The sequence below is a fragment of the Nicotiana tabacum genome, chromosome 2, assembly GCF_000715075.1.
Source record: "Nicotiana tabacum cultivar K326 chromosome 2, ASM71507v2, whole genome shotgun sequence".
Classification (NCBI taxonomy): domain Eukaryota; kingdom Viridiplantae; phylum Streptophyta; class Magnoliopsida; order Solanales; family Solanaceae; genus Nicotiana; species Nicotiana tabacum.
The window spans coordinates 115,223,208-115,242,770 of record NC_134081.1 but is presented as its reverse complement, the minus strand read 5'-3'; the positions used below and the strand labels follow the sequence as shown (position 1 = coordinate 115,242,770).

Genomic DNA, 19,563 nt, shown 5'->3' with positions numbered 1-19,563 from the left:
AATAAATAAAAAATAGGTAAGTGTTTATATTTCATTCTGTCTCAATTTGTATAACATGCATTCTTTTTTAGTATGTTAAAAAAGAATATCATTCTTTAAAAATAATTTAACTTTAAACCTTTTATTTTAATATTAATGAGATTATTATACCCATCCAAGTGTCTAAAGCTTATTTTAGATTATAATTTTTTTTCTCTTTCTTTTACTTTTCTTTGTGAGAGAAAGTGCTAACAATTTGTCTTAAAATAACGTGTTTATATCCTATGCAACCGAGCATTAGAGCACTTCTTAAGAGTAACAAAATAAGTAAGCAGCCTAATCAACAGGGCACTGTCTAGCTTAGGCCCCTTCTTCTATTGCTTAATAACAGAGTCCCTCACTTGCCTTATTAGTCTCATGGAGGTGGCAAAATGGTGGGTCGGGTCGGATATAAGCGGGTTAAAATGGGTAATTTAATAAATTATCTGATCCGACTCGTATTTGAGACGGATAAAAAACGGATTATCCGACGGATAATATGGATATCCATATTATCTATGGCTTCTTGAATATGATCACTTATGGGAGAATTCCTAGTCTCCCAAACTTGGAACTCCCAATTTGAGGCTTTACAAATATAAAAGTTAAACACATTAGTTATCCATTGGTTAACCATTTTCTAAGTGGATAATATGATTTTTATCCATATTCGACCCGTTTTTAAAAAGTTCATTATCCAACCCATTTTTAATGAATAATATGGGTGAATAGCTGTTTTCTTTTAACCATTTTGTCACATCTAGCCCCTTTTCTATTGCTTAATAACAGAGTCCCTCACTTGCCTTATTAGTCTCATACCAGGCATAACTTAGTCCCTTTAACAAAACTATTAATGAGTTTAAGTTTTAAAGGCTGATTATATAAAAGAATACTCACACAACCAGGTTACTTAGTTGGTAATTACAAATAAATCTCTTGATAAACTTAATTAAATAAAAATTACCTGCAAGTGTTGGCTGAGTTGGTTGGGTGAGTGATCAATTTCTCTCGTCAACAGCCTCCTCAATCAAAGCTCATCGCACTAGTGCAGTTTACATCTCATGTATGGTTTGCGAGCTATTGCACAGTGAACATGTCAACCAGTACGCCCCAAATGGTAGGGAAGCTAATGTATAATGAGCAGGTTACCCATTGTATACCCGAATGGTAATGGCTGCGGGTTTCTCAAGGAATTTTCCAAAAGAATCTAATAAAAATCGTAACTTGCTATCACATATTACAATTCATAAATTTTGTGCTGTCTATGTATATAACTTATATCCAAATATTAAAATAAACAAAATATCGAAAATGCATAGATTTAATACATAAGTTAATACTTAATATATTATATTGCATTATCAAATATGCACAATTGGGGTCACACAAGGTTGGGGTGGGTGGTGGGGCATGGGGCTGTGCCAAACTATTAGCCACCATAAGAAACCCCCAAAAAAGAGAAATACAAAAACATTACATATTCTATGAATAATAATATTGCGTGTAATACTTACTCGTTTATTAGAAAGATGCAATTAATGGCGGATTACTCAAGAAATTCAACTTTGCGAAAATTCCAACTAGAGGTGCTGTATTATATGTACACGCCTCCGTCTGCACATAATTTGCTCTATCATCTTCAAAATTATCTTGATTATCTGGCCCACCAACCAAAGCCCCAATTAAAATATTTGGGTTGGGCTCATCTCTGTTGTACCAATAGTCATACCCTTGAGTACAACCAATAAAGCCTTTGTTTTCCCTATAGGACACAATTGAGGCCCCTCTGTGGTGGACTCTTTTTGGGTAATTTGGGCCAAAGCCCACAAGATAACTCATGTTTCTTGGGTTAAGGCCCAATATGTAATCCACTTGAGATTTTGCAAAATTGAAGAGATCTATATGATCAACTATTCCTTCACTGCAGCTGATTTTCTGGTTGGATTTTTGAAGAAAATCTGAGTAAACTGTGAGTAAAAAAGCCGACGTCGATACGTACTGCATGTTGTTCCATTGCCGGACGTATAATAAGCCGGCCGGAGTGCGCTCGACGTTGCTACTACCGTTGTTTTTGTTAAGACATGAACATATGTAGTGTTCGGCTTTTGATCGATATTGTTCCAGTATGTGGCTGTGTTCCTTGTGCTTTTCCTCATGCAGTAACTGTATTGACATAATCAGCAACTACGTCTCGGTCTCAAATAAGTCAGGATTCACACTTTTAACCGAACAAAAAGAGAGAAATAAAATCATTTAATTGTCAAGTAAAATTAGATAGTTGCATCTTTTTCTCATTTTGTTTTTTCTTGGGTATTGATCATGTGCTGCTAGTCAGCGGGTTGTCAAATCAATTTATGAGCTGTTTCCTTATTAAGTTTACTATTTTTTGAAGGGATAGGGATTTTTATCATGCTAAAAAAGAGAGTGCTCTATTAAATTCTGAATTTAAGTATGTACCCGAAACTCAATTATTTTTACATCAATTTAAAGATATGCTAGTATAAACTTCAGGAAGTTGAGATAGAGGGGGGCAAATCTGCTTATAATTTTCAAGTTGGGTAGATGGCAATTCAATGTTGTAGGAACTCAAATCAGAACCACAAGCAGTGATTTCACCAGACATTAAATCATATCATATGCAAGAAAAATGAAGGGGAGGAAAATGACTATTTATTATAGTGTATGCCCAACTATAGTTATTATCAGAACTAGAAATGCAATCTAATGATTACAATTTCATTTTCTATCACATAGATGCATATTTCATAAAAGCTCTTCCTTTTTCTACTTTTCATTTCACTATTGATAATCAAGGAACATTCTCTTTACCTGGCAGGAGTGAGGTATGCGTACATATTACTCTATCCAGGAGGGGTAAATCTATAACTTTAATTATGGAACACGTGAACCCATAATTCCTTCCCCAAAATAGGTATTACATATATGTATTTTCTAGAATTGGTCCAATATTATATATTGGCACACATACTTCGTAAAGGTTGAATGATGCACTTAGTTCAATACTTAATTATTTACTCAAAAGAAACAACAATCAATTCTCACTTTATACTTTTTTTCCCTCCTTTCTTTTGTGGTGCACCTATGTTATAGAAATTCTATTATCTTCTTATACTCTCAGACGCCACTTGTGAGACTAAACCAGATATGCTATTATTGTTGTTGTTGTATTTCACTATTCATCATCGGGAATTATAATTAGTGTCAAATTCAATTTGTGCGCACCTCAACTAATTCTACCGGTATATCTAACAACTGAAGATCCCACATTAAAGGCACTGTCATATGCCCAATGCAAAGGCATCATATGCACGTGACTTTGTTCTCTTAAGGCCCTATGCCTTTATTCACCATATCTTAGTAGTAGTCCTCATTTATTAAGATACCTTAATTTGCGCTCACTTCACATATCTCTCTCAACTTTATATAGTACACTAGTTTTCCATAAAGTTAAAAGCATATCCCACCCAGAAGTAAAAGTATAATTCCACATTTGACTTAAACAAAAGCCACCACATAAGATTTGACACAAAGATATTAAGGAAATGTTACTGTTTAAACAATTTAAATTCAAAGAAAATAGGCTCTTACTTTATAAAGGTGTACATTTTCTTCTTCTTTTTGTTTTCTTATGGATACACGTTTCATAAGATTGAAATTGAAATATTGGAAGCTAATGCAGTACAAGAACATGCTGGCCCTAGAAATTCAAACATTTGAAAATGAAATCTTGTGCAGTAAAAGCACATGGTATAACCTATGGAATGCACATCTACCCTAACATGATTAAAGAACTACGTATATATACTATACTCAGTTACTAACAATGTGAAGATTACCATTACATAATATAATACTTATGTAATAGCAAGTCGTTTACCATTTTTTCCGACTACCATATAAGACTTGCTAACGTTTGTTATTTATAAGTCACTTAACTAAATATCTATCCACCCTCTCCAAATCCCACTTTATGGGATTACACTGATTTTTTATTGTTGTTGTTTAACCAAATAATATACATACATTTAGATATCTCTATAATAGTCATTCTTTATAACATTTTACTATACAACTAAGTTTTCTTTGGAACTGATTATTCATATAATGTTATATTATATGTTCTTTATAATAGCATTTCGCTATACAACAACAAACCCAATGTAATCTCACAAGTAGGGTCTGAGAGGATAGTGTGTACGTAAACTTTACCCCTACCTTGTAAAGGTAGAGAGCCATTTCCGATAGACCCCTCGGCTCAGTAAAAATATAGTCAAACCATTATTAAAAAGAAATAGGAGTATATTAATGGATACAATAATGAAAATAACAACATTTCAATATAACAATCAATAAAGTTCCAGACAGGGGTGTTCAAAACGAACCGAAAAACCGCACCAAACCGAAAAGTCAAACCAAATCGATTAAAAACCCCGATTAGATTTGGTATTGAGTAAAAAACCCGAACCAAACCGATATATAAATATATAATTTTTATATATACTTATAAGACTTTATACTGAATTTTCTTCAAAAAATAGTGTAGAAATATTTGAGATCCTCTCATGGGACGTAATATTTAATAGAACTATGAAGTGCATTCATTTTTATTTACTATAAAAAATAGTTGTATCACTTTCTTATCAAATATTACTGAAATGCGTCAATCATCTCTTTGTTCTTCCATACTCATATATTAAGATTTCTCATAATTTTTTCGAATTTGAAATGGTATTTTGATAATTTAAAATTAAATAGAATATATCATTACTTAGGTATCATTTTGATTTTTATATTTAATTATTAAATTCGGTTAATCTTGAAAGCGTACAGTAACGAAAAATTATTGTTAGACTACTAAAAAAATAACTATCATGTGGTACTAAAAAAGATTCTCCCATAATAATATTTTAATAGATCATATGTTTGTCAATTTTTTAATTTTTATCAAAACTTTACCTATAACTTTAACAAAGTAAGATTGAAAAATATTCATGTAACAAAAAAATCCAAAAAACCCGATAAAATCGAACCAATCCAAACCGATATAGTTGATTTAGTTCGGTTTTGATAAAAATCGAACCAACCCGATCCATGTACACCTCTAATTCGTGACATACAATGTTATTATAGAAAGAATTGAGTACAATTAAATAGAATGAAAGAGAGTTAAGCTCTAAAAAGTCGATAGGAACAGTTAGGCCGTACCTTGGAAGCAATAATTTGGAGACCAGCAAACTTTACGTCCCAACTGAACTCAGTAATAGCCCAACCAATACCCCCAAAGGAATTTGCATTGTTAATTACATACTTCAAATACTTCTCATTGTCGGTGGCTTTGTATAGCCACAATGCTGCCCACAACAACTCATCTTCGTACCCACTCACTGATGCATAATAGCTCTTCACTTCTCCCACACTGTTATCATATTTCCCTCTGTATTTTTCACCAAACTCAAACAACTGCACAATGTTCATATAACCCCATTTCACTAAATACATACTAGCAAATAATAATTTTACATGTCACTATATGTAACTTAAAAGGATAGCTCGACGCACAAAGCATCCAGCGTTCACACAGTATTCGAAAAATGGTCGCACCCGTTGCACCTCAAGGGATGCGTTACAGACAGCCTTGCATTAGGGGCTGCGGTTCCAATATGTGACCTATAGGTTAGTATATATAACTTAAATTATTTAATTATTAGTTACCTCTTGGGCGTGGTGCAATAGTAAGTGAGAATAATGTGGATTATTTTTCCTAAACACAATCGACGCCGCTGCCATTGCCGCCGCCGTCTCTCCGGCTAGGTCGGAACCCGGGTTATTCTCGTCAATTTTGAATGCTTGCCTAGAAGTTGTCATGTCCTCCGGCCGTTGCCAACAGTAATGATCAGTATCTCCATCTCCCACCTATATCAAACAAAATTTCCAAATTTCATTATCTAATTAACCACATATGTTTTAACTTTAACAACAACAATAACAACAAATTCAGTATAATTTAACAAGTGTAGTCTGTGGAGCGTAGTGTATGCGCAGACCTTGAGAAGATAGAGAGACTAGTGGCGTAGCCGCATAGAACACCCTTTATCCGAAAATTATACTCTATATATAAGTCAAAGATTATTTTTTATAAATATATATTAAACATTGAATGCATTTTTACAAAATTTTTGATTTCGCCACCGAGAGAGACGGTCTCGGGTCAAGAAATATTTTAGCTCTAAATTATGTTTAAACATTTATTTAATCTAATTACCTCTGCCCATAACACATTTGGGCTAGTATGTGCTTTGATGAAGTAATCAGTACCCCATTTGATAGCTTCAAAAGCATGTTCCATTTCCCCTACATAAGAAATCTCTTCACCATATTCAATTACACCCCAAGACAACATTGTTACTGTAAACGCCATTGGCAGCCCAAATTTAACATGGTCTCCAGCATCATAGTACCCTCCAACCAAATCCACCTACATTATAAAATTCCAAACAGTAACCACAAATCATAAACATTATAAAAATCAAATCTTTTTTAACCTAAGAAAAGAACAAGACATAAAAAAGGGTAGAGGAATTTACTCCTTGTTCTAAGCCATCAGTTAAGCCAGAATTGTCGCGCCAAGTGACACGTTGGTTATAAGGTAAACGACCAGACCTTTGAGCTTCAAAATAAAGAAGACTTTTGGAAAGAGCATCTGCATAATCAAAAGCTCTAACAGAAGAAAAAATGGTGGAGAGTAAGAGCAGAACAGAACAATGTTTAAAAAATCTGTACAAAGAGAAAGAGGGCTTCTTCTTCTGCATTATTTCAACCATTTTTTGTTTAAACCTTCTACTCCTAAAGAGGTTTTAGGAGTGAAGGAAATGGAGAAGCTCTACTCTGTTTTGCTCTGTTTCTTCACTTGGGATCTACTCTACTGGAATATGTAGTAGATGTCTAGTATGTCACTTTCTTTCCCTAAGTGAGGAAATTTGTTGTGTTTCTCTCTCATATGAATAAGGAGGAAATTACGTGGGGCTTTGGAAATTTCTTTCCCTAAGCTCTCTCTCATATAAGAATTGTGAAATTTCGAAAAAAAATATTTGAAAATTAGAATCATAGTTGGACATGAATATAATTTAAAGCTATTTTTGAATTTTTGTAAGGGATTTGAAGTAATGTTTTTGAAAAAGAGCTATTTAGAAATTTTTAAATTTTCAAAAAATTTTGAAATACAAGTTCAAATAGAATTTTAAATAAGCATTTGGCCATGAGTTCTGAAAGTTTTTCTTTTTTCAAAAAATAATTCAAATATGTGTTTGTTTATAGAATTAATCTTATTTTTGGGAGATTTTGAAAACCAAAACTTCAAATCCCAAATATAGATTAAAACCTCTTTTTGGGTTAAATCATGATCATTTGAGATATTTTAGCCGTAAAAAAAGAAAAAAAGAAAAAAATGTCAAAACTTGCCCCAAAATTCATGTCCAAACATATTTTTAATTTCAAATCAAACTTCATTCAAATCAAATTTTCAAAAAATATTTGTAAATCTATGTTTGGTCATAAATATTCATGGTCAAACACTCATTTCAGAAAAAATAAAAAATTTCCATAAAAGTAAATTTCTTTTATTACCAAACGGGCCCTACAGTTGTGGACTTTGGGGTAAAATTCCAAAATTCTAATGTTGTAACGGTTTGTTACTTGGAATTTTGTTTAGGTTTTGAAAATGGAAGCTACATTTATGATCCCCATGTCACTTCTTATTTTTTGTTGAATATGAATAGGAGTAGACAACTTTAACTTTTTGTCAACGTGATTCTTGTCCCTGATTTTGGGCTAAACCATTCCGCTGTCATATATATTCTTGAAAAAGTACTGCTATCCCTTCTACCACTACCGCAGCCGTTGGTTAAAAAAGGAATTATGCCACAGCCACTGAGGTTTCATGATTAAAATTAGTGGAGATTGAAATAAGAAACATATTCATTCAATCCTCGAATTTAAATTTTATGAACTTACTGTATAATGAATATAAATTTATTCAATCATATCAATTATAAGATAATCACAAATAAATATTCCTACGACAAATATTACTTCCTTTGTTCCAATTTATTTCTCGGTGTTTGACTCAAATTTAAGAAAAAAATGAAGACTTTTGAAACTTGTGGTCTAAAACAAGTCATAAATATTTATGTGGTTATATAAATATTAAGGATAAAGTATAAAGTAGTAACTTTAAAGTTAAATTGTCTCTAAATAAGGAAGTATAACTTTTTTTTTCTATAACAGACCAAAAAAGAGTATGATACGTAAGTTGAGACATAGATCAGTTATATAATTAATTAATAATTTGATAAAAATATGATAAGTAACATTTTTAGTGGACTAAACTATATTGATGTGTAAAAAAGTTAAATAACTAGTATATTAGTAAGAGCGAATGTTGGTCAGTTCAGTTTGATTTTTTAATGCTATCGGTTCGACATATTAGTAATCGATTTTATAAATATACTAAATCGATCATCGAACCGATAACATATTGTACATGATAAAATATGCTATGACACGTGGTCATCCGAGAAAGGGACACGTGGAACCCAAGATAGGAGATGGTTAAAGACCGAAGACAACTGTTTCATTTGTCGCCGGAAAGAATAACGATCATAAAAGTGTGATAAATGCTCTTCTCCCGGTAGAATTTAATAGAGAATATTCCATAGCATTAAGAGCAGTTACCTGTTATAAAGAATTTGACATTTATGTTCACCGTTATATCTTCATCAATGCTTCTCGTAATTGACGTTAAGGAAGGGCACGACCCTAGGACCTTCTTCATAGCTATAAATAGTGAGCTCAATTGTCATTGTAAAGGACACGAATTTTCTGGCAAACTTATGATATACTCTATACAAAGCTCAATCCAATCTTATCTTCTTATTTCTTGATTTTCTTTGTTGTTGTGCCGGAAACCCTGTTCCCGGAAGTGCTGCTTCTGCTATTTTGTCTATATCCTAAGGCTAAGTATTGTGTAATTCTTCGATTATTTATTTATTTCAGGAAATCGCGTATAAATTCAATTATATCATTTTATGGGTAAACAGTTTAGTGCCCACCGTGGGGCCTAGATAGCCGTGTAATTAAATTGATCCTTGCCTTTTTTACTAACGTATTTTGATTGTTTTTGTCTTAGAAAAGATCATAACACATGACAGATAACACTGTTAACGACATGCACAACCCCGAGATTCGAGGGGATCAGCCTCATTCCGAGGACTCAATCAGTGACACCCATAATGAAGGGAATGACGCTACACCAATGCATGACAGGCAATATCCTCGACATGTTCGGGGGACCACTCACGATGATGCTGATGGGGAGTATGTCGTCGACGCGGTAAGGGTCTTGAAATAGCAACAAGGGTTCATTCTAGGCCACCTCACGCGACAAGATAAAGTTATGACGGAGTTGAAGCAAGCACTGTCGAGAGCTTCAAATAATGCAAATAGACGAGATCCATTCCTTTCGGGGTTCCCATGAATCAAACGACGCGGAGGATCAACAACAACACTCCCATGGGTGAAATTAGCTTCGATGTGGCAGGGGGAACGGATATGGCCTCAACAACGAGAATGATCCTGTCAAGAATGAACGTTTATGGTTCATGAGGGAAGTGAACGCCCGCATGGTCTAGATCTCGGGCGTGCCACCAGTTTTGAAAGGTCTGTACTCGAAAACGTATACTCAATTGTCATACAAGCCAAGTGCGATACTAGAGTTATTCCCGAAGCGGTTCAAAATGCCTGAAGTGCCAAATTATGACGGAGCTTCAGACCCCTAGGAGCATATTACCACATACACAGCGGCGATAAAGGGAAATGATTTAGCCCCTCAGGAAATTGAATCTGTGAAGCTGAAGAAATTTGGAGAAACCGTCACGAGGCGAGCCTTGACATGGTATTCGTTGTTACCCGAGCATTCCATAGATTCCTTTAAAATACTTGCAGATTCTTTCATCGAGGCTCATGCCGGGACAAGAAAAGTACAAGCCCGAAAGGCTGACATATTCAGGATTGCGCAAAGAGAGTCCGAGCTTCTACGAGAGTTCATTACCCAATTCTAGAGGGAGAGAATGTTGCTCCCGGCTGTCCCGGATGAACGGGCGGTTGAGGCATTCACCGAGGGATTGAATTCGAGGAGTTTAGATGCTTCCCTAAAATTAAAGGAAAGCCTACTCGAGTTTCAAGCAATGACCTAGGCGGATGTCCACAACCGGTACGAATCAAAAATAAGGATCGAAGATGATCAGGTTGGTTTTTCGTTGTCGACCAAAGGACGAGAAAAGAACAGGGAAAAATCAAAGGATGATTATGACGCAGACAAGCAGACTTCGAGGGGTCGGTTTTTTCCCTACAAACGAATCAAAGGCCATAATAGAGGTTTCCGGATAGCTGATAGGTTCACCATTGACAACAGGACAAATCGCGGTCGGAACAATCGATCACTGCAAGATCAAGAAGTGGAAGGATCGCGGGATTCTTCTTACCCCAAATTCTCAGAATACAACTTCAACGTGAGTATAGTGGAGTTAGTATCGGCCATGAGAAACGTCAAAGAAGCACGGTTCCCAAAACTGATGAGATCGGATTCCATACAGAGGGATCCCAACATGTGGTGTGACGGGATGAATGACCATCAGATAGGGGACTGTCGACATCTCGAAGAAGAAGTGGTAACATTACTGAAGAATGGTCACCTCAGAGAATTCTTGAGTGACCGAGCTAAGAACAATTATGGTCATAACCGAGACAACACGGAACCCTCGAAAGTAGGAGAAGATTCCCCGCATCAAACAATCAATATGATCTTCGGAGGGAACGAGATTAATGGGGTCACCTTTTCAGCAGCAAATATCAATAACGCATAGCAAAAGGCTTCGGGAAGACGATATCACTTTTACGGAGGAGGACGCAGACGTATTGCTGCTACCACACAACGACGCACTGGTAATTTCTTTAAATGTCATAGATTTTAAGATTAAACGTGTTCTAGTGGATCCAGGGAGTTCATCTAATATCATACAATGGAGGGTATTGGAGCAAGCTAAACTCACTGGAAGCATTATTCCAGTAAGAAAGCTCCTCGCCGGATTCAACCTCGCAAGTGTGACAACTCGGGGAGAAATTTTATTACTCACAAACGCTGAAGGAGTAATGAAAAAAACTCCTTTCGAAGTGGTAGATGGTGATATGGGATACAACATCATTCTGGGAAGGCCATGGTTGCACGAGATGAAAGTTGTACCATCAATGTAGCATCAATTGCTGAAGTTTCCAACGCCCGAGGCAATTAAGCAGATAAGGGGTGACCAACCGGTGGCAAGGGAGATGAATGCAATTTGGGTCTCCAGTAGCAAAGGAAAGGAACACGTGGCATAGTAATTACAGGGATCCTCACCTACTCCTGAACTAGATGAAGTTAGCTAGGCGTTGGAAAATTATGAGGTGCCGAGATATTTTCAAGTTCCAGAAGAGATCGATGCAACGAAGTTCACCGCGGAAGAGCTGGAGCAAGTGGCATTGTTCGAAGAATTCCTAGAAAGGAAATTCCACATGGGGACAGGACTGCACCCAGAACTCATGTCCGATTTCATTAAATTCCTTAAATCTAACACCGATTATTTTGCATGGTCGCATGAAGATATGAAATGCATCCCGACAGAGGTAGCCGTATACAAGTTAAGCTAGGATCCTAACATACCTCCGGTAAGACAAAAGAAGCTCCCGATCTCCGAAGCTAGAAATAAATTCATCAAAGAAGAGGTAACCCACTTACTTAATATCGGTTCGATCCGTGAGGTAAGATATCTTGTCTGGCTAGCTAATGTAGTAGTTGTTCCTAAGAAAAATAATAAGTTTTGCATGTGTGTAGATTATAAACATCTTAAAAAGTCGTGCCCGAAAGACTCGTTCCCACTGCCAAACATTGATCAAATGATTGATGCCACGTCCGGGCACGAATTAATGAGTTTCCTCGATGCTTATTCCGCGGTACAACCAAATTAATATGAACCTGGAAGATCAGGAAAAAACGTCGTTTATAACGAATTTCGGTATATATTGTTACAATGTGATGCCCTTCGAGTTGAAAAACGCCGGAGCCACTTATCAGCGGCTCGTGAACAACATATTTGAAAATAAAATAGGAAAATTATGGAAGTTTATATAGATGATATGCTCGTTAAGTCTTCAAATGCAGGTGATTATCTTAAACATCTGCAAGAAACTTTTGATATCCTAAGAAAGCATAATATGAAACTTAATCCCGAGAAATGCGCGTTCGGGGTTAGCTCTGGTAAGTTTCTGGGATTTCTGGTATCTCAAAGGGGAATTGAGATAAACCCCGATAAGATTAATGCCATAGAAGATATCCCGGACCAACTATCAAACGTAAAGGAAGTCCAAAGGCTTACAAGGAGATTGGCATCTTTGAGTAGATCCATTTCCTGGTTGTCAGAAAAATGTCATCATTTCTTCGCACTGTTCAAAAAGAAAAATAGTTTTGAATGGACCCCTGAGTGTGATGTCGCCCAAACTCACACCACTAATTTAGGTTGCGAGGTGGTCGATGCAATAATAAAAATCCAACGTGAGTCGGGGTCGATTCCACAGGGAGCTTGATGTGGGATTAGGTATATATCTAGTGTGAATGTATGACGTGCCTAAGATTACACTTTCACATTTTCAATTGTTGTTTCTACTTATACTTTTACGCTAATGCTTGCAATTGTAAAGCTAAGAGACAATGTTTTTGGTTTTGGTTATTTTTCAAGTTATAAAAGATCTAGGGTTGCGACTTCCGCCTAGTCGGTTACCTAACAGATTTCTAGCTTTAGGGCATGTTTGGTTGATCGGGATACAATATAGCAATCACACGTAATTACTCACTTTATACCTCTCGGTAGTTTGTGTGATTCTGCCCAATTCGGCTTTCTCAAGTCCAAATGGGTATCTCACGAAACAAGTGATAAATGCTCAAGTCGGGTCTTACTATCTCTAGATTAGACCCTTTAATTAGGGCTATCAATTTCTTGAGTTCACCCCAAGTTCATGTTAGCCAAGTTTTCCTAGACTTAGTCTCACTTCCTCAAGTAGAGACTACGTCAATTAGGCATGAATCAATGTTTGCAACCATCAATTCTCAAAATCAAGCAAGAACTAGGCTAAAATTCATATACCCAATCACAAATAGGGCCTAAATCAATCACCCATTAAGTACCCATACTAGGGTTGGGTCACAACCCTAGCTAAGAGTTTAGCTACTCATGGAAAATAAAGAAATTAAAGAAGAAACTAACATAAAATGCATAATAATTGATTAAGGAAAGAAAATCTAATGTTTAAATGCTAAACTAGTACAAAGTTGCCCAATACAGTAAATAAAAATGGATCTGAATGTTCAGGTGCACCCAACTTAACCTAAAAATGACAAAAAAATCTATTTATACCCAGCTAAAAATATCTGACAAAATTGCTCCTGCAAAGGTTGTGCGGCCGCAAAATTTTGTGTGCGGTCTGCACTTTGAGACTGACTGGTGGGTATGGCTTTCTGCGGTTGCACAAAAGTGAGATACGGCCGCACTTCCTCTCATTGTGCGGACCACACATATTTGAGTGCGGCCGCACTCTTGCTTTTGGACTGGATCAGGGTCCCATTTTGCGGTCGCACAATAGTAGTGCGGTCCGCACATCTTCAAGTTCCCAAACTTCAGCTCTCTCAATCTAGTCTTCTGCGGCCGCACAATAATCGTGCAGTCCGCACTCTATGAAGAAAATCTATCAGAGCCTCTTCAGAGTTTGCGGCCGCACACAGTATTGTGCGGTCTGCACTGTAGCCCTTTTGGTTGTTATCCAATTTTACTCCTTTTTGAGTTGATTTTTACTTCTTTGGCTCATTTCCCAATATTCCTGTAAGAAGCCCATTTTATTAGTTCTCGGGAGTACCTTTAAGCATTTTGAGCTAAAATATAAGTAAAAGAGAGTAAATAAGTGATCAAAATCCCTACTTATCAAATCCCCAAAACTTAAGCTTTTGCTTGTCTTCAAGCAATTAAGGCAATTTCCCACCTCCACTAGAAAAGGGCTATTTCAGCTGACCTAAGTTGAGTCAAACACAAATCAATTGGGACCAACAATTACCCACACGCTCATGAATTATTAACAAGCCTATGAATTGAATGTTAAAGCACAAATATTTCTAATGTGACGCTTGGGCATCAAGGGTTGACTTTGTTCATCAAGGAAGCTCGCACTTTCATGCAGGTCACTGTGGATACCAAACTCCTCCTCCTATATCTCCGGAAGCTCATCTCACTCACGAATGAAGAATTCAATTCAATGACTCGAGAAAGATTCGCTCATCACTCTCAAAAGAATCTCACAAGCCCGGCTCTAAGTACCATATGCTTGCCCCTCATGTAGATCACCACTAATGAAAGCTCGCTCGGCTTGAAATCACGTATGGATTTTTCGACATGTAATGAAGGCTTTTGGACTAAGGAGGGAAATATCGGATTGGAATTGGTTCATCTTCCCTTTAGCACTTCATATTCTCTTTTTGGCTATTACTTTGTCGACTCTTTGAGTCATTTTCTTTTCCCTTAGGGGGATTAGAGGGACTTGACATCACTCTTTCTTTGCGATGCTATTCATACTTTCCTTCTTTGTTGTCCATGCTTTGAACTTTTGCTTTCTTTTGCATCTTTTCAACCCTTTCACATTACTCACTTTCTTTTTGTGTTTTTCTTTAGTTCTTCCTATCGTTTTCTTTGCCTTTCCTCATCTTCATTTCTTTTCTCTCTTTTTTTGTGCCTTGAGACCATCTTTAAACTCCTCGTCTCTCCTCCAAACTTATGTTTTTGCCATTTGAATCACATGAGTGCTAAAGAAAGTTCGGGTACTAAGAGAGAGTCACTATAAAACGGGTAAAGGCTTGTATTGTGGTTATCGAATAAAAAGGCTTTAGGCTCAAAATGGTTTACTAAGTATGATATCATTGGTGGGCCATGGAAGGTTTTAAAAAGGGTCAATGAAAGCCTACAATCACTTCTCAAGCCAGGCTAACTTAGAATTTCGCCTAGAAACACATTCGGGGCAAGTTCTAGACCACTCGCATGGGTACTTGGACTTGTAACAAAATACCTCACCTCTCACACAACCGGATTGTCAAAGATAAATGAGTCAAGATCCTACAACAACCACATTCAAGATTGAAAATCGCTAATGGTTCAACTAAACCACCCGATGATTTCCTAAGTCAACACAAGAGTCACAAGGTCACTAACTAGGGCTATTTCTTTACAAAAACTTATTTTTAACCGTAAGCGCGTAGTTAAGTGCGTTGGTACCAAGTGAAGCATGCTTGACCCTTATTTATTCATTAATACTACTTGTTTCTACCTAATCATCAAAAACTGATTCAATCTCTTAAGAAGGTTGTCACACCATCCATCGTTGGAATGAGCCACCCGGTTCATACAAGACCCACCTTTGGAAAGAACCATAGCATTAAGAAAATCAAAGGCTTATTGTTTACTAAAACATAAAAAGAAGGTAACAAATCAAAAAGAAGCTAATAAAGTAACTAAGAAGCTATACTATTAAGAAAACAAATTGAAGAAGCTATGAAATAAAATACTGAAAGTAAGGCAACTGAATATACAAACTGAGAGGAATAGAATATATACAAGCGAGATGAATATATACATAATGAGGGAGAAAATAAAAATAAAGATAAAAGAAAAAGAGTATTAAAGTTATTATATGCCCAAATGTAATCAAATGTTATCACAGTCATCCAAAATGAACCAAAATAGACCACCCCCCAGAATAAGAATAAGCATTGTCCTCAATGCTTAGCAACATCAAAACAAAAGAGGATAGAAAGTAAAGAAAACTCCCTATGTGGTCTCAAGGTGACTGGCAGCATCACCATCCTCCGTCTCCTCCAACTGTATCTCATCATCACCGGGCTAAGGGACAACAAGGTTGGTGAGTATCTGAAGCATCTCCTCAGCAGTGGGGGCAGTGAGATCTGGCTCGTCAGACTGGCCAGCTGGTGCCTCTGCTAATAGTGCTGCTGCGTCAGCTGGTACTGATGGATATGTCTCCATTAGTAGATCAAAGAGCAAATCACCTGTTGCTGCTATCTTCTTCACCTCTTTGCTCAAACTCTCCACTGCTTTCTTTGAAGCCTGGGATTTCCTCATCTTCTTTACCTGCTTGCTCAACTCCTCAATAGCACCCCCGTGAGCCACTAGAGTATCCATAATGATCTTCTAGTTGTCCAGAATCTTCTTCAATGTTTCCTTCACTGACGGAGGGACCTGTGGTGCTGCTGGGGTGGAGGATTGTGCTGTAATAGTACTGGACATGTCAGACAACTTAGAAGTGGCTGTCTGCATCCAGTTGTTGAGACTTGCCAAAGTCTGGGAGACTCGCAGTGCAGTGAGAGGATAAGTGGATGAGGCTGGCATTGGTATTGCATTTGATGGCCTAGAAGATGAAGATGGTGGCATGCTGGCTGTCCTGGTGGAAGGCCTGGCTGCTGTGGAAGGCATGATAGCTGTAGATGGCTCAGCAGCAGCCTCAGAACCCACCACCGATGGCTCCTCAGACTAACCAAAGGTGGTAGTGATCTTACCCTTGACCTTTGGGTTGTCAGCACCCTGCAGGTGGTACCATGAGAAAGGCTTCTTGGCCTTTACTTTTGTGTCATATGGTCTCGGCTCCACCTTGGCATCATTAAAATACTCTGTGAGGGTGTTTGGATAAGGGTAGGACTTTTCACTTTTTCGGACCGCCGGTGTGATGTTGGTTGACATGATTGCACCCATATTGATCGGGTTCCCCACCATAATAGAAGCCACCAAAACAGCCCGGGGAAGTGGGGGGTTGTTCTCATTTAGACTCGGATCAATCCGGCTACACACAAAGGTTTGCCACCCTGTAGCTTCAAAATTTAGGGTGTCCCGGAGGATAGGAACTCCTGTTGTAATTCATGGTGGTGATGGTCCTCGGGCGGCCAAAATCTCAGTTGCCACGGGTGAGCTGTGTCACCGAGAGCCAACTTCTCTAGGTACTGGACTGCCTCCGCGTCTTCGAATCCCACATAAGTGTTCAAAGAGCAGGCGTCGAAGCGGACTTTCAAATTTCTCACCTTTGTCACTTTCGTCCCCTTCTTGAGGTGAGCCACATTGGCGTAGAACACACTGACCAAGTACTCATTTGCATCGATGACACTGTGGGTGAACCACTTTCACCCCTTGCGCTCGTGATTGTCTAAGGATATTTGGATTATGAATATCCAAATCCTTCATTAAAAATTATCGCTCAAGTGTGAGCGACCTCTGGGGACACAATTTTCGGAACTTGTTAAAGGCGGTCAAACTCACGAACCGATCCTCCCACATTTCCTTTTTCTTTAACCTCTCAAGGCCAACCACTTGTATGTCCCGCCCTTACCATCATCCGAGACATTATCATCATCGATATCAATAGGTACTGGTGCTAGAGGAGTAGGTGTAGAGGAGGGCTCAGAACCCTGGATTCCCGCGTCAGAGCCTCCAGAAGAACTAGATGTAGGTTCGTCGGGCAATTGAAAATGCCCAGCGGGTTGGGACTCAGGTTGTACCTTCATTGAATGACCCTCGGAGGATTCCCTGGATGGGGTATAGGAACTGGATTCTGAGGGCTCGGTGGCCCTTCCTCTCCCGGTGGTCAGCTTTTTAGCAATGGGCTTCGATTGCACTCGTAAAAGGCGAGTGCCTTTTCCTCTGCCTCGGGATGGTTCACCTCTCCCTTTTGATGTATCGCCTCGACCGCGTGATCTAACCATTGTCTACAATACAAGCTACACAGGTCAGTTGAGTTCAAAACACTTCAAACATTTACAGAACAATTGCAGCACAACAGTCATCAAAGGAGAAAGTGCGGATCACAGAATTTTGAGTGCGGCCGCAGACTGTCTAGTGCGGACCGCACAATTTTAAAGTGCGGTCGCACACCATTAAGTGAGAACCACACAATTTTAAGTGCGACCGCACAGGTCCAGTCCTGAGATATTGATTCTCTAAAGTTCACAAGTGCGGTGCCCATATTTTTATACGGCCGCACAATTTTACTACGGACCGCACAATTTTGAGTGCGGCCGCACAAGTCCACTCCTAAAATACTGATTCTCTGAAGTTCAAAAGTGCGGTCGCACACATTTTTATGCGGTCGCACAATTTTTTCTGCGGACCATACAATTTTGAGTGTGGTCCGCACTTTGCAAGCACAATATTTACCCTAATCAAGTGGTCTGCAAACCGCACAAATTTGTGTGTGGCCGCACAATTTGAGCATTTAAGACAGTAAAGTTAGGATTCATGCAAATTTTTCAAAATTTAGACATGGCATGCACGAATTAACATGATTAATGGTCTACCCAGTCCTTAATGAACATTTATGAAACTACCCACATGATTTTAAGCACCCTTGACTAACAATTGACAATTTAGGTCTAACAATTCACACCACAAAAGAACAAAAACTAAAAGAAAATTTAAATTCTAAAGATGTAATGAACATACCAGTTATGAAGGATGCATATAAGAATCTACACTGATGAAATTAAGGAAGATTGTGAATTAATCGATCGTGCACTGTGTTTGCTTAGGGTTCAAGACTTCAGAGTTGTAAAGTTGTGAATAGTGTCTCGAGGTTCTATTTGTAGGTTGACCAAGTCGCCCCAGACTTAAGGCAAGACAATTTTGAGTGCGGACCGCACTCTTTACCTGGATCTCGATGCAACTCTGCGGTCCGCATAAAAGTGAGTGCGGCCGCAGAATTTGTGCGGACCGCACAATTTTGTGTGCGGCCGCAGATTGGCTATGAATTCAACTTCAGAGAACTTGCAATTTTTGTCTTCCAGTTGTGCGACCGCACACAAAATTGTGCGGCTGCGGAGTAATTTCTGCTGCTGCCTTTAGAATTATGTGGTCCGCACAATTAATGTGCGGTCCACACTCTTTTAACACTTGGCCAAAAAGTTTGACACAGTCCGTGCAATGCACATCCATTCCTGCATACACTTCAAAACTAGTTAGCACAAAACAAAGCCTATCTAATGAAAAAGAAAAGAAAAAAGACACATGGGTTGCCTCCTAAGAAGTGCTTGATTTAACGCCGCGGCACGACGCAGGTTACCATCAATCACTTGAAATGAATTAACGCCACAACGTGGCCATCATCAACTTTGCCAAGATAATGTTTCACCCGGTGACCATTGACTCTAAACACTTCATTATTCTTGTTCTTCAAGTCTAATGTACCAAAGGGTGTCACATGCACAACCTCAAATGGACCACTCCACTTGCATTTCAACTTTCCCGGAAACATCCGCAACCGAGAATTGAACAGTAGTACAAGATCGCCTTCTTTGAACTCCTTGTTCCGGATGTACTTGTCATGGAGGTACTTCTTCTTGTCCTT

At 38.0% G+C, this 19,563-nt stretch overlaps 1 protein-coding gene across 1 annotated transcript; it reads right to left on the bottom strand.

Annotated features, from left to right (window-relative positions):
• Positions 1–1,338: 1,338 nt before the first annotated feature.
• LOC107803045 (endoglucanase 11) lies at positions 1,339–7,036 on the bottom strand. The gene is made up of 5 exons (XM_016626643.2): positions 6,624–7,036; positions 6,302–6,514; positions 5,752–5,952; positions 5,245–5,499; positions 1,339–2,181 (listed from the first exon to the last, which is right to left on the bottom strand). The coding sequence occupies exons 1-5, from the start codon at positions 6,858–6,860 to the stop codon at positions 1,540–1,542; spliced, it is 1,548 nt and encodes a 515-aa protein (XP_016482129.1). The 5' UTR covers positions 6,861–7,036; the 3' UTR covers positions 1,339–1,539.
• Between the last annotated feature and the right edge of the window lie 12,527 nt (positions 7,037–19,563).